General features: G+C 52.9%; 1 protein-coding gene across 1 annotated transcript; it reads left to right on the top strand.

Moving 5' to 3' along the window:
- Nucleotides 1-1,289: 1,289 nt before the first annotated feature.
- Nucleotides 1,290-11,634, top strand: UBXN6 (UBX domain protein 6). The gene is made up of 10 exons (XM_090289387.1): nt 1,290-1,496; nt 5,190-5,353; nt 5,796-5,860; nt 6,929-7,057; nt 8,153-8,250; nt 8,901-8,976; nt 9,503-9,587; nt 9,696-10,046; nt 10,294-10,442; nt 11,049-11,634. The coding sequence occupies exons 1-10, from the start codon at nt 1,414-1,416 to the stop codon at nt 11,175-11,177; spliced, it is 1,329 nt and encodes a 442-aa protein (XP_090145513.1). The 5' UTR covers nt 1,290-1,413; the 3' UTR covers nt 11,178-11,634.
- Nucleotides 11,635-12,943: the final 1,309 nt, after the last annotated feature.

Below are 12,943 nucleotides of genomic sequence, written 5' to 3'. Positions count from 1 at the left end.
CTTTATCCCTTATAATACCGCCCCTGATGGATCTATCACTAAGGCTCTGCAGGGACTAACTACCTTAGCAAATGAGCTGTCAGAAAACTCAGGTATTGACAATCCCATAACAGGATGGTTAGAAAATTGGTTTGGCAACTGGAAAGGAATAATCTCATCAGCTCTCGTATCCCTCATAGTGGTAGCAGGTGTCCTAACAGCTTTAGGTTGCTGTATTATTCCATGTGTCAGAGGTCTGGTTCAGAGGCTAATTGAGACTGCACTAACTAAATGGATGCCAGCAACTTTTCATAATCTCCTCCTCCGAGAGACCAAAGGGAATCCCAACTGTGAGGAAGAAAGTCGAGAAATCCTCCTTAGATTTGAAGGGATAAATAGAATGGTTTGAGTAGTCAATTTCCCAAAAGAGACAGGGGGGAATTGTAGGAAACAAGGACATAGTGACTACCAAACCAGTAGCAAAGTTATTAGTAACAAAGGGCAAGTGTAATTAAAGGGTCTCTGAGAAGGGAGCTGACAGCATTGGCATATTCACAAATCACAATAGGGGCATTTAGATGAACGCGTTAGATTGTAACTCCTGAGTAACCAGTCATGGAGAAACGGGGAAGGAGGAGAGGGGAGGGGGAGCAAGTTGCGTTTGGGAAGGGGAGAGCTGATCCTCTCACTTTACCGCCAGGAAGCTAGTCAATTTCACTTTACCATGGCAATTTCAGGGTGGGGAAGCCAAGACTATAAAACCAGCCATCTTTGTCCACGTGGCGCGCACATTTTCCTTACTGTGAGGGTGTGCCTGGGTCTGCAGACTCCTGAATAGAGGCCTTGCTTTACTGCTCAGGTCCTGTGTCCCAGTTTTTATTGTGAGCGTTTCTCACACTAGGAAGCGGGCACTATCTTACCCCATTTCCTATATAGGAAACAAGCTCAGGAAAGTTAAGGGGGATGGTGGATACTGGGGATGAATGACCACGGGGCTGGGCTGTTGAGGGGCCTTGAATGCCCCCACAATTCAATTGTGGCTTTATCACATAAGCTCTCAGGTGCCAAGGAAGGTTCGTGAGGAGAGCCAGCACTTCTTCTGTGGAGTCAAGTCTCCTCCTCTCCTGTTACCCTTTGGGGAACAGGAAGGTGCCCAAGAACAACTTGCAGCTGGAAGCGCCCTCGTCGCCCCTGGCAACGGAGTCCGGAAGAACTACAGAGAAGCTGGAGAGCGTAGAGCGTCGCCGCGGGCCAGCGAGGGCGGGGAAACTGAAAAGGCGCGCCCGGCCGATTGTCACGTGGGCGGACGCGGAAGGCGGGACCTCCGGCAGCACCTTATTTATTTTCCGGTTGCTGGCTCCTACCGACCCTTCCCCGACTGGGCCTTGGGCCCCCAATATCCCGCGGCTCCCCGCCGCCGGGCTCGCCGCCACCATGAAGAAATTCTTCCAGGAGATCAAGGCTGATATCAAGTTTAAGGGCGCGGGTCCCGGACAGAAGCTCACGGAGTCGGTGAGGTGAGTGACGAGCTGGGGCGTGAAGTCTGGGGGCAGAGACGGTCGGGGGAGGCCAGATAGGGCGCGGGATGAGGAAGGGAGAGATCTCGGGGCCAGGGGTGCGGGGTGGGAGTAAGGGCAAAGGCAGGCCCTGGGTGCGGAGTGGGAGGGGTGAGGCCCGAGGGGGCGGGGCAGGAGGAGGAGACGAGGGGCGTGGGGCTGGCGAACAGAAAGACCTGCGAGGGGAGTAGGGGCTGGTAAGAAAGAAGCCAGGGGGCGAAGGGCCCCAGAAGAGGCATATAGACTTGGGGAATCTAGGTGACAGGAGTGGGGGCTGAGCCTGGAGAAGGAAATAGTATCCATGGTGCAAGGGATCTGGGCTCTGGGCCTGGAATTCAAGGGAGGATTAGATGAGAGCCTGGAATGCCAGGGAGTCTGAGGCATTGTTGGAAGGGTCGACTGGGTGAATTGGAAGGGGCTGGGAGAATGGAGGTGGGTAGGTGCGGTTGGGAAGCAGGGGTATGGAGTATGTCTGTGATGGGAAGGAGATGGGAGACTTGTGGGTGATGGTTGAGTTAAGTGGGAGGCCCTTGAGAGACCTGGGAGTGTAGGGGTGGTGGTGTGCACACCCTTAGGCCTCTGTGAGTTTTCTGGGGAGGACTTGGGGCAAGACTGAAAACTCAGTGGAGAGATGTGTGGAGGGCAAGTGTCATGAAGGAGTCAGGAAAGTAGTGGAGCTGGTGAGAATGCTAGGCTGTCAGGGCTGTTGGGCTGCGAAGGAAGCTCCACTGGGGGTAGGGATTAGCAAAGGGGGCCTGAGAGGTGCTGGGCTGCTGCAGGGAGCTACAGAGGAGGGTGTGGGAACTGCGGGGTGGTCCTAGAATCAGGAGTAACTGAGGAAAGACCCCAACCTCGGCAGGGGCCTGGGAGGAATAATGGAAGGGACTGTGAAGAGGTTGGGACTGGCATGTGTAGGAGGAGAGGCAGGGAGTAGGGCAGGAAGGGCTGGTGTGGGAGAGTGGGTACAGGGCAAGGACTTAAGGGCATCTGTCACAAGGATTGGGGGGTTCCAGAGATCCTTGGGAGGGGAGTGCTGATTGAGAAGAGTGAGACCCATGAAGGCCAGGTTCATGAGTAAGGAAAGGAAGCAGAGTGGACAAAATCTGGTCCTGAGAACCTGAGGAGGGAGAGGAGGGCATCTTAAGAGGGGGCCATGGAGAGTGGTGAACCAGACAAGGGGGTCCATTCATTTGTTTGACAAGTTGTGGGTAGACGTGGGGGCTGGGGCAACTGGAACTGTCACAGGAAGAAGGTAGGGACTGTGTGGGTGATTGTTGTGCCAGACTGGAGGCCTGAGAGGAGAGGGGAAGGAAGTGATTTGGAGATGTATGCATTTATGACATGCCTGGAGTGAGCTGGGAGACTCAAGGTGCGAAACTGGAAAAGCCGGCATTCCTGCTGCCTGTGACCACCAGAACCAATAAGTAGAGACAAGGATTGAGTCTTTATTGGTGCTTTATTCACTTGCTGGTGATCTGAGAAGATGGTGGGTCATGTACCCTAAAAGCTCTCTTAATATCTCATCTCAAGCCAACCTTTTTGTAAGGAGAAGAAAAGGGTACATAAAGGGTTTGGAAAGAGGTTAATCAGATAAGAGTTGCAGGCAGAGATTTTCCTAGTATTTCTTTATCTACTGATCAACAATTCTTTATCTGCATCACTGACATCAGATACCATCTCAGTAGCTTTCAGATTCCCTGGGGGACGAGAGTTGAATTGCTTGTCACCTCCTGGAGTCACTTAGGTCATGTATTCCAGTCCTGGAACAACTTTCCACATGCGTTCATGCTTAAGCCTATCAATTATAACTAAAGCTAAAACTTTTTACTCTTGAGTTCCTTAATTGAGTGTGCTGCAGGGTGTGCCAAGCAGGGCTCTCTTAGGGCTCCCCTTCTAAGGGGTGGAGATGGAAAAAGAAACCAGTATACATATAATGAAAGGTTAGGTTGTGCCTGGGGCTGTGAAAAAATAAGCAGGGGCAGGGGACCTTTAAATGGTCCAGGAATGCATCTCTGCAATGGTGAGAGCTGGGAGCTGGACGAGGTAAGATTAAGCCATGTGGAAATCACCCCCCCCACACGCATGCATGCATGCACATGCAGCAACAGCTCTACCCTCTCCCAAACCTCCTTTCCTCATCCCACCCCCAGGCAGCTAATTCAGGCAGAAGGCACAGGAAGTGCAAAGGCTCTGTGGCAGGAACGATCTAGCCTTCGTGAGCAACAGCAATGAGACCAGTGTAGTCAGAGAAGAGTGAACCAGGGAGATGGGCATGTTGTACATGGCCCGCAGGGACATGGGTAGCTTTAGGATTCTGTTGTGCAGGCGTTGGAAGGACTTGGTGCAGAGATGTGATAGGTGCTAACTTAGGTTTTAGAGGGATCCCTGTGGTTGTCCAGCAGAGCCATAAAGTGGTGGGTGAGGTGTCTTGGAAAGTGGCATATTTTGTTTTAATATCCTCACCTGGGAACATTTTTTTTGTTGCTTTAGAGAGGAAGAGGGGTGGGAGAGACAGAAAGAGAGAGAGAGAAACATTGATCATCTGCCTTCTCACATGTGTGCCAATGAGGGATTGAACCCACAACCTGGGCATGTACCCTGACCAGGAATTGAACCTGTGATCCTTTGGCTATGGAACAATGCATTCCAACCCACTGAGCCATACTTGCCAGGGCTAAAGTGGTGTTTTTGTAGAAAGACCTCAGTACCACAGGGGTCTAGGGTGGGTCTACGTGACCCATTTTTTCTAACATGAGGTTCTTAGCTGTGGGATAGGGATGGCCAGGAAGCAGGTCCCTGGGGCCTTGCAACAAGAGGGGGCTGCCTGCACATCTGAGGTAGAGTAGGAGGAGGGAGGCCATGAACTGAAAGCCTTGGCTTCTGGTAAGGTTTACAGATTTAGCACAGATGATTCTAACTACTGGGCTAGAATAGAAGAGGGTCTTCAAGGAAGAAGATGGGTGAGGTAGGTGAGGTAGACTAGGGTGGGACTTCTCTGCTGGAATATTTAAAACCAGATAATTTTCCTGCTAAGTAGATTAAGAAGCCATCCATCCCCTGGGGTTATCACTACATTTATTTCCCAGTGTGGAGGTGACATTAAACCATATCTTTGTAACATGCTTAATCCAGGGCTTGCATGCTGTCTGAGCTTCTGTGACCCTATAGGAGTTGCAAAAGGAGATCTTAAGACCACCTTCAGATGGCTATGGTATGAGGAAAGAACACTGTGTGCTGCCTGGCACACAGTAGATGCTCAATTAATGAAACTGCAACTGCTCACTGTTGTTGTAGACAATAAGGATTAAGATCCTTAGGAGGGAGCTAGGAGAGGAGTGACACCTTTGAGTCTCATCAATGCCTAACTGGGATGGCCCCCATGTGAGGGTGGGTGCTGTTATTGTTACCCCAATTAGCAGATGATGCCTCTGAGGCCCAGGCCAGTGTACGACTTGCCCAATGGGCAGAGCTGGGAGTGAAATCACCTTCTGCCTCCAGGAGCTCTTCCATCTGTGTTAGAACCTTCTGTTGTCCATGGGGGAGCCCCTGGAAAAAGGGAGATGTCTGTCTGATGAGACAGGAGTAGAAGTGGGAGAGGGGCACAGGCTCTTCTGTTTGACCCTATGTCACCTCACTTTCTCTCTTTTTCTCCAGGGAGAAGGTCCCCAAAGAAAAGCCCAATCAGTCGGTGCTCCGGCAGCCCCGCCAGGGACCTACCGATGAGGCACAGATGGCAGCTGCAGCGGCCCTGGCCCGGCTCGAGCAGAAGCAGCCAAGGGCCCGGGCCCCCATGTCCCAGGACTTCACCCGGAACCAGGGTGAGCTGTGCTGTCCTTGGGCTGCAGGGGGGCAAGTGAGGTAAAGTGGAGTGAGGCCTTTGCCCCCTCCATCCTTGAGGCCTGTCCATGGCCGTTCACAGGTCCCAGATCCTGTGCTTGGTCCTGGATGAAAATAATTACATAACAATGACTCTGAGGGGATTTAAATTCAAATTTGTGAGAGTAGGGACATTCAGGATGAAAAGGAACAAGGGTCTGATATAGCCTGGGTTCCAGGAATGTCAGGGAAGTTGATGAGAGGAGCGCGGGAGGAGAAGGTTGAAGGTCATCATCAGGTGGTCAGATGAAGTGTTGGGGCATGAAGCAGTGTTGCAGGAAGATGGGCTAGGGCCTCAAGCGGGAAGGAGGAGGAGTAGTTGACCCACTCAAGGGCCACCCCGGGAGGGGCCACCCACTGACCCATTTCTGCCTCTTCCTCCAGTGAGAAAGGAACTTCAAGGTGAAGCGAGTATCTGTGGGAGCTCGAAGGCCCCAGGGACTAACATGGTAAAGGCATCCACGGGGCAGCATAACACCCCAAGGGGACAGGGGAGCTGGGCTACCCCCCAGGTTCTTGCCTGCATTTGTCTACATTTGTCTTATTGGCCATTTCCTCATCACCAGCTGAGTACCTAGCCTTGGGCTGTAAGCACTTGGTGCTGAGGGTGGGGAGGATACAGAAGAGATGTCAGGGTGGATAGAGGTCACTTCTGGCCTTAGGGAACCCTGCCTTGAAAGGTAGAGGTGAGTTGCGTAGAGTGTGATGTTGCCTGGGACCTCCACACTCAGCACCTAATGATGTCAGGCTTGGATGGTGAGGGTAGCACTGAGCCCCATTAGTTTGTAGGTTACACCCCCAACTCTGTAACCCCATGAGGGTGGGTGCTGTTATAGGTCCCACTTTTCAGAAGTGAAAACTTGAGATTCAGGGAGGTGATGGCAATGTCCTCAGTCATGCACCTCAAAATCAGCAGTGGGAGAATGGGAGCCCCAGTCTGGGACTCCAAAGCCTGTACCCTTAGCACTATCTTCTGCAGCCTTCTTGGGAGATAGGAGGGCTCTGTGGAGACTGGTGTCATCAGAGGCCATCCTGAAGGGACTCAAAGCAGAGTTCTGCAGAAAGGGTATGCCTAGCAGTTCAACCCCGAGTTCTCACTGGATCTTGGAGCGGAGGAAACCCTAGATGTTGCCTAGGAATTGAGCCTAGAGATGGGCTAGGACTTGTCCAGGGCACTGACTCAACTCACCACCATGAAACCCCTCTTCTACCAGGCAGCAGGGATAGGAACAACAGAAGCCATTGACTTAGCGCTGTGTTTGAAGCTTCTACACACTTTTCTTTTGTTCATTACCTTGTTGAATTGTGAGCTGGTCCTGTAGAGACATTTCAAGACCAGAAAACATGCTCAGAGGGGCTGAGTAACCAGGCCATGGTATTTCATGATAGAGGGGACAGTGTCGAGACCAGGGATGTCTGACTCCCAGGGCCATGCTTTCAGGGCTGTGGCACTCAGTGACTTGGGGTGGCCTCTGTCCATAGTCCAGGATGAGATACTTTCATCCCCATTCCCCCAGGTGCCTGAGCCTAAAGAGGAAGGCTCGACTCACCTGGCAGTGCCTGGAGTATACTTCACCTGCCCGCTCACAGGGGCCATCCTGAGGAAGGACCAGCGGGACGCCCGAATTAAAGAAGCCATTCTCTCAGTGAGTGGAGGCCTCATGCCCCTGTTCCTCACGTAGAGGCTCCAGGGTCGGAGCTGCCTTCAATAAGGCCAGGTGGCACAGGTCCTTCCTGATGTCCCCACCTGCGTATATTGTGTCTGTTGTCACTTCTTCAGAGGTAATGTTTACATGTGGTACAGAATTCAGAATACAAAAGGATAGGTAGACAAAAGCCACCTTCCACCCACCCCTGGCCACCCTCCCAGGTGACAACCTTTGTGGGTAGCTTAGGTCCCTTTTCAGGACATTTCAAATATGTACAAACTACTGAGGAGTTGTGTCCCCTTCACTTGTTTTGTATTTTCATAAAAGGTAACAACACGCCACTCACGCTAAACATAGGAACTGCCAGCTATTATAACAGTACAAAGAGAACTTCAACGTTATTTTTTTTCCATTAAAATTGAACTTGGAAATAATTTCAAACTTAAAAAAAATTGCAGGAAGAACAAAAAGAACACCTAAATATCTTTGCCCTGGGTCTGAGTTTCCCATAACTATCGGAACAGATTACTACAGCCTCAGGCGCCTCAAATGCACACATCTAGTCTCAGCATTTTGGAAGTCAGAGTCTGACATGGCTCTCACTAATGGCAGGAGGGCTGCATTCCTTCTGGCAGCTTTGCGGACAGTCCATTTCCTGGCCTTTTCCAGCTTCCAGGCCACCTGTATTCTGTGGCCCCTACTTCTGTCTTTACAGCCTGCAATGCCAGGACAAGTCTTCATCCAGCTGCCATCCCTCTGGTTCTCTTCCTGATGGGCTCTATTATGATTACTCTGGGCCCATCCAGATTGTCTAGGCTAATGTCCCATTTTAAGGTGTGGTCGTCAGCAGCCATACTTTTATTGCATGTTCTGGGCTGCCGATGACCCCTCTTCCCTAGAGGTGAGGGCACGGCTGAGGCTTTTATCCTCTATTTCTGCTGAGTGTATGCATTTGAATTCACTTCTGTTAAATGCTTACTGGCTGGTATGCCATGAGGCTGTTACTAGACCGTAATTACTGTTGCCTCCTGCTTGATGAGGCATCCAGGCTATGAGGGAAGCACTTTCTGATGCTTTCCTCATTCCTCTCAGCACTACTCCGTGGACCCAGTAGCTGCCTCCATCATGAAGATCTACACGTTCAACAAAGACCGGGACAGGGTGAAGCTGGGTGTGGACACCATTGCCAAGTGAGTGGGCGCCCTCTCCCCCACCAAGGGTGTGAATCTCCTGGGCCTCTAGCATGACCTGCTGAGGGGACCCAGAGGGAGCTTGGCCCTGGAGTGACGCCAGGCTCCACCCTTTACTCCCCCGATCCCATGAAGAAAAGCAGTTTGGCCTCTTTGGGCTTCAGTTTACCTGTCTGTAAAATGAAGGGGTTTACCAAATTGGGGATTCCCAACCCTGGCTTCCCTTTGGGATCATGTGAAGGAGGTGGGCTTCCACCCCACCCTCCTGACTGAGGTCTAGGGGTGCTGGAAGTGTGTTTTGCTCATGAGCTCCCAAGCCAGCACTGGTGACCCATTGGCTCTAGTGGCCCATTCTGGCTCTTTCCACCCCACACCCATGCTGTGGGTCGTTGGTGCCTTCCAGGGGAGGCAGGACCCAGGAGCAAGCACAGCGATGGGCTCCAGGCATACAGTGGCTGGGGTGGTAGTATCCTGTGCTGACCAGCCTGCTGAAGTCATGGGCCAGGCTCCATATGTCCAAGGTGTGATGGCACCCCCTCACCCCCCAGCCTCTTACCACAGCCTGGGTTTGGCTCTGAGTTGCTGTCCACTTGGGGAGAGGAACCAGTCATCGAACCCAGGCCGGTCCCTGTTCCTCAATTCTGTCTCAGGTATCTGGACAATATCCACCTGCACCCCGAGGAGGAGAAGTACCGGAAAATCAAGCTGCAGAACAAGGTGTTCCAGGTGAGGGCTCTGTTGAGTGATTTTTAGCTTGGTGTTGCCGGTGTGGCCAGGCCTCCAGACACACAGAGCCTAGTCTGGCGGTGGGGCCAACGGGAAGGCTCCTCTAGTCACATCAGCACTGGGGGGATTTCTTCCACAGACAGACTTCTGGCTTCTGTGGAGAAATCTAGGGGTCCCACTACCCTGGTCCATGTTACCTGTGCTGCTTGCAGGGCACCCACGTTCCCCTACCAGCATCATACACAGCTCTCCCACATTTTAAGACCCCCCCGGCCATGCTGTTCTTCAGCTCTTTAGCTCTTCTCCCTGGTGGTTGGCCTTTGGGGTCCCATACCCTCTGTGACCAGCTGCTGAAAACTCTGCAGCCTCTTCTTAGGCAGCTTCGGGGTTGAGGGTTTTGTCCTGTCCAGGCAGCAGCAGCCACTTCAAAAGGGAGATGCTGAGCCTGGTGGGAACGGTTGGGCAGTGAGGTTGGTGGGTCTCGAAGAGGCCCAAGGGCCCTACATGACTTAGGCTCTGCTTCTAGGAGCGCATTAACTGCCTGGAAGGGACCCACGAGTTTTTTGAGGCCATTGGCTTCCAGAAGGCATTGCTGCCAGTTCCAGACCAGGGTAAGCCGAGTAGAGAAAAAGCCATGGCTGTCTCTAGAGGTGGGGGTGGGAGGGACCCAGCTTGGGGGTTTTCTTGCCATGGCACAGTGACATTCCTGTGTGTCCCAGAGGGCCCTGAAGAGTTCTACGTGCTGAGTGAGGCCGCCTTGGCCCAGCCCCAGAGCCTGGAGAGGCACAAGGAGCAACTGCTGTGCGCTGAGCCTGTGCGGGCCACACTGGCCCGCCAGCGGCGTGTCTTCCGGCCCTCACCCCTGGCCTCTCGGTTCGACCTGCCTTCTGACTTCTTCAGCCTCACGGCTGAGGAGGTCAAACGGGAGCAGAGGCTCAGGTCTGAGGCGGTGGAACGGCTGAGCATGCTTCGGACCAAGGCCATGCGGGAGAAGGAGGAGCAGAGGGAGATGCGGAAGTACACTTACACACTGCTACGTGTTCGTCTCCCCGACGGCTGCCTCCTCCAGGGTGTGTGCTGCCTGCAGGCCAGGGTTGTGTGGGGAAGTTGGCAGGGCAAGGCCAGGAAGGTGGTTGGTGTCTGTGCTGATTGGCTGAGCTGTGTGTGGTGTAATAACTGCATCTGTGGGTTTGCTTTGCCTCCAGCAGGAGTGGAAGGTCTCTGGTCTGAGCTTGTCTGAGCTCCTCTGGGCTGGGTGGGCCATGGGGAGGGTTCCCATGATTTCCACAGCCTCACTCTGACTGTCCCACCCCTCAGGGACCTTCTATGCCCGGGAGCGAGTGGCAGCACTTTATAGCTTTGTTCGGGAGGCCTTGCAGAGCGACTGGTTGCCTTTCGAGCTGCTGGCCCCAGGTGGGCAGAAGTTGTTAGAGGACGAGAACTTGGCCTTCAATGAGTGTGGGCTGGTGAGTGACAAGCTGCCGAATGCTGGATCTCTGGGTTCTCACTGAATCTGCACACACCCTGTGAGGGCGGTGCTCTTCAGTACAGGGGTGGTCCTAGGAGCAGGGGTCCTGGGGCCAGGCTCCCTGGGTTTTAGTTCTACATTTCCGTTACTCGAAATGTGAACTTGAGTAACTTCTCTGTGCCTGTTTCCCACTCTTAAAATGGACGGAAGGTGGCAAGTAATGTTATTTTGCGTCCTCTGAGAAGCAGAATGCAGATGAAGTTGGAAACGAGAGGATTTACTGGGGAGGATGTAGGAGACCGGAGGGCAGCCAGACCCTATGCGGGGAGATCAGGAGGGAAGGTGGCCTGGGCAGGAGGTCCTGACTGCTGCCCAGTACTGGGACAGCCTCAGCCAGGCCAGGAGGTATCCCTGAACCTAGGTCCTCTGTAGGAGGAGCTACCACTTTGGGAATGGGCTTACTGCGTGACTGCTGTCACTGTTGTCTCCAGTGGGAACAGCACTGGGAGGGTGTGGCCCTGGCTCCAACTTAAAGATTTGAATGTGAAGATGGGAGCTGTCCCTAAAAGCCAAAACAAGGCCGAGGCTTCTCACCCCACCACAGGTGCCCTCAGCCCTCCTCACCTTCTCGTGGGACACAGCAGTGCTAGAGGACATCAAGGCCGCGGGGGCTGAGCCAGACTCATCTATCCTGAAACCTGAGCTCCTGTTGGCCATCGAGAAGCTCGCGTGAAATAGAAGCAGGGTTGGCTTCAGCTCATGGGTCTGTCTCCTGCTTCCTCCACCACTACTCATGTCCCATTCCCCCTCCACTCCAAGACCTCCTAGGGGACTGTTTGCCCAGCCCATAGGTAGGGGAGAGCCACTGGTTGGCCTGTGATCACCACCTGGAGGGCTTTCAGGGGACAGCTGCTGTGCTGTCCTTGGTAGTGCTGGGTCTAAGCCTTGCCCAGCTGCCAGCTGCCACTAACCTGATTAACAGGGCCTCAGGCATGACAGATGTGAACACCTCCCCGGGCATGAGAATGGGCCTGCATCACGGCCCAGGTGCCACATGCTGTGGCTGAGGCACCATGGCAGGCCCTGAGGCTGCCCTGTGGGGTTGTTGATGACAGTGGCATAGGATGTGGGCTTGTCAAGACAGAATTCTGTAACTAAATTCTGAACCCAAATAAACAGTCTCTTTCTGACTATAGTCTCCTGGTTGTGAATTGCAGCTGCATGTTGCAGGGCAGGTCATTAGCTGCACTCTGTGAACAAGCCCATCTTCAGGGAGGGTGCCCCAGGGACCCTGGGCTGTGGGGCCAGGGCGTCTTAGGCCCTGCAGAACAAATTTCCATAGATGTCCACATCCTCACCCCTGGAACCTGTGAATGTATGTGATTATAAAGACTTTCAGATGGGAGCTTGTCATTGGTTTTCCAGATGAGCCCAGTGTCATCACGGGTTCTTTTACGGAGGAGGCAGAAGAAATGGAAAACCCGCTATGCTGCGGGTTTCAAAGATGGACTGAGGCCAGGAGCCAAGGAATGCAGTGGCCTCTTAAAAGCTGGAAAAGGCACAGAAATGGATTTTCCCCTGGAGCTTCCAGAAGGAACCAGCCCTGCCCACACCTGTATTTTAAAGTAGTGAGACCCATGTCATGTCAGTCAGATACAGTACCCAGACTATAAAACAGGTTTATGTTTTAAGCCATTGTTTATAGTGATGTAGTTATATGTTACAGCCATGGGGACTAAGGGAAACCAAGACCTGGAGCATCAAAGGTACCCTTGGTCACACCCAGGCTAGGAGATGCCCCCTCACCCACTCACCTGGATCATTCCCTCTGCACCCCACCCCCCACCTCCGGGCTGCTGGCTCCAGCTTCTGTGATTCTCCCCTGTACAGAGGCCTGACCGTTGCCAGCTGGGTGACAGACAGACTTGAAGCTTCAAAGCCTCAAATGTGATTTTTTAAAAAACTATTTTTAGATAAGAGGGAAAGGGAGGAAGAGAGAGAAACAAATATGAGAAACAATCAGTTGCCTCTTGTATGCACTCCATCGGGGGATCAAACCTGCAACCCAGGCATGTGCCCTGACCAGGAATTGAACTGGTGATCTTTTGATTTGCTGGATGACGTCCAACCAAGCCACATGGGTCAGAGCCAAATGTGATTTTTAAAAGCAAAAATCCCTTGTAACCCCCATGCATGCCCTTGTCTCACATCTGGGCCACCAGCAGCTCTTGGACCCAGGCCTGCCACAACTTGGGAATCCAGCATGGCTTTGACCTGTCACTTAGGTCCTACATTCCCTCCCTGTCGTCATCTGCTATGACTCAACTACAAGTTGCCAGACATCCAATTAAAGCAGGTAGTTGTGTCCACAGGTGTAACACACGTGCCTCTGTCCTGTGCACATGCCTGTATTCACCTGCACTCTGCCTCTAGTAAAAGGTCCCAGGCCGGGCTTATGCTCTCACTCTGCAACTGTGGTGTTTCTCAGTCACACGCATA

Source organism: Furipterus horrens, unplaced genomic scaffold, assembly GCF_987537825.1.
Source record: "Furipterus horrens unplaced genomic scaffold, mFurHor1.1.pri manual_scaffold_10, whole genome shotgun sequence".
In the NCBI taxonomy this organism is placed as follows: domain Eukaryota; kingdom Metazoa; phylum Chordata; class Mammalia; order Chiroptera; family Furipteridae; genus Furipterus; species Furipterus horrens.
Note: the sequence above shows the minus strand (reverse complement) of the source record. Positions and strands in the feature narration are given on the sequence as shown.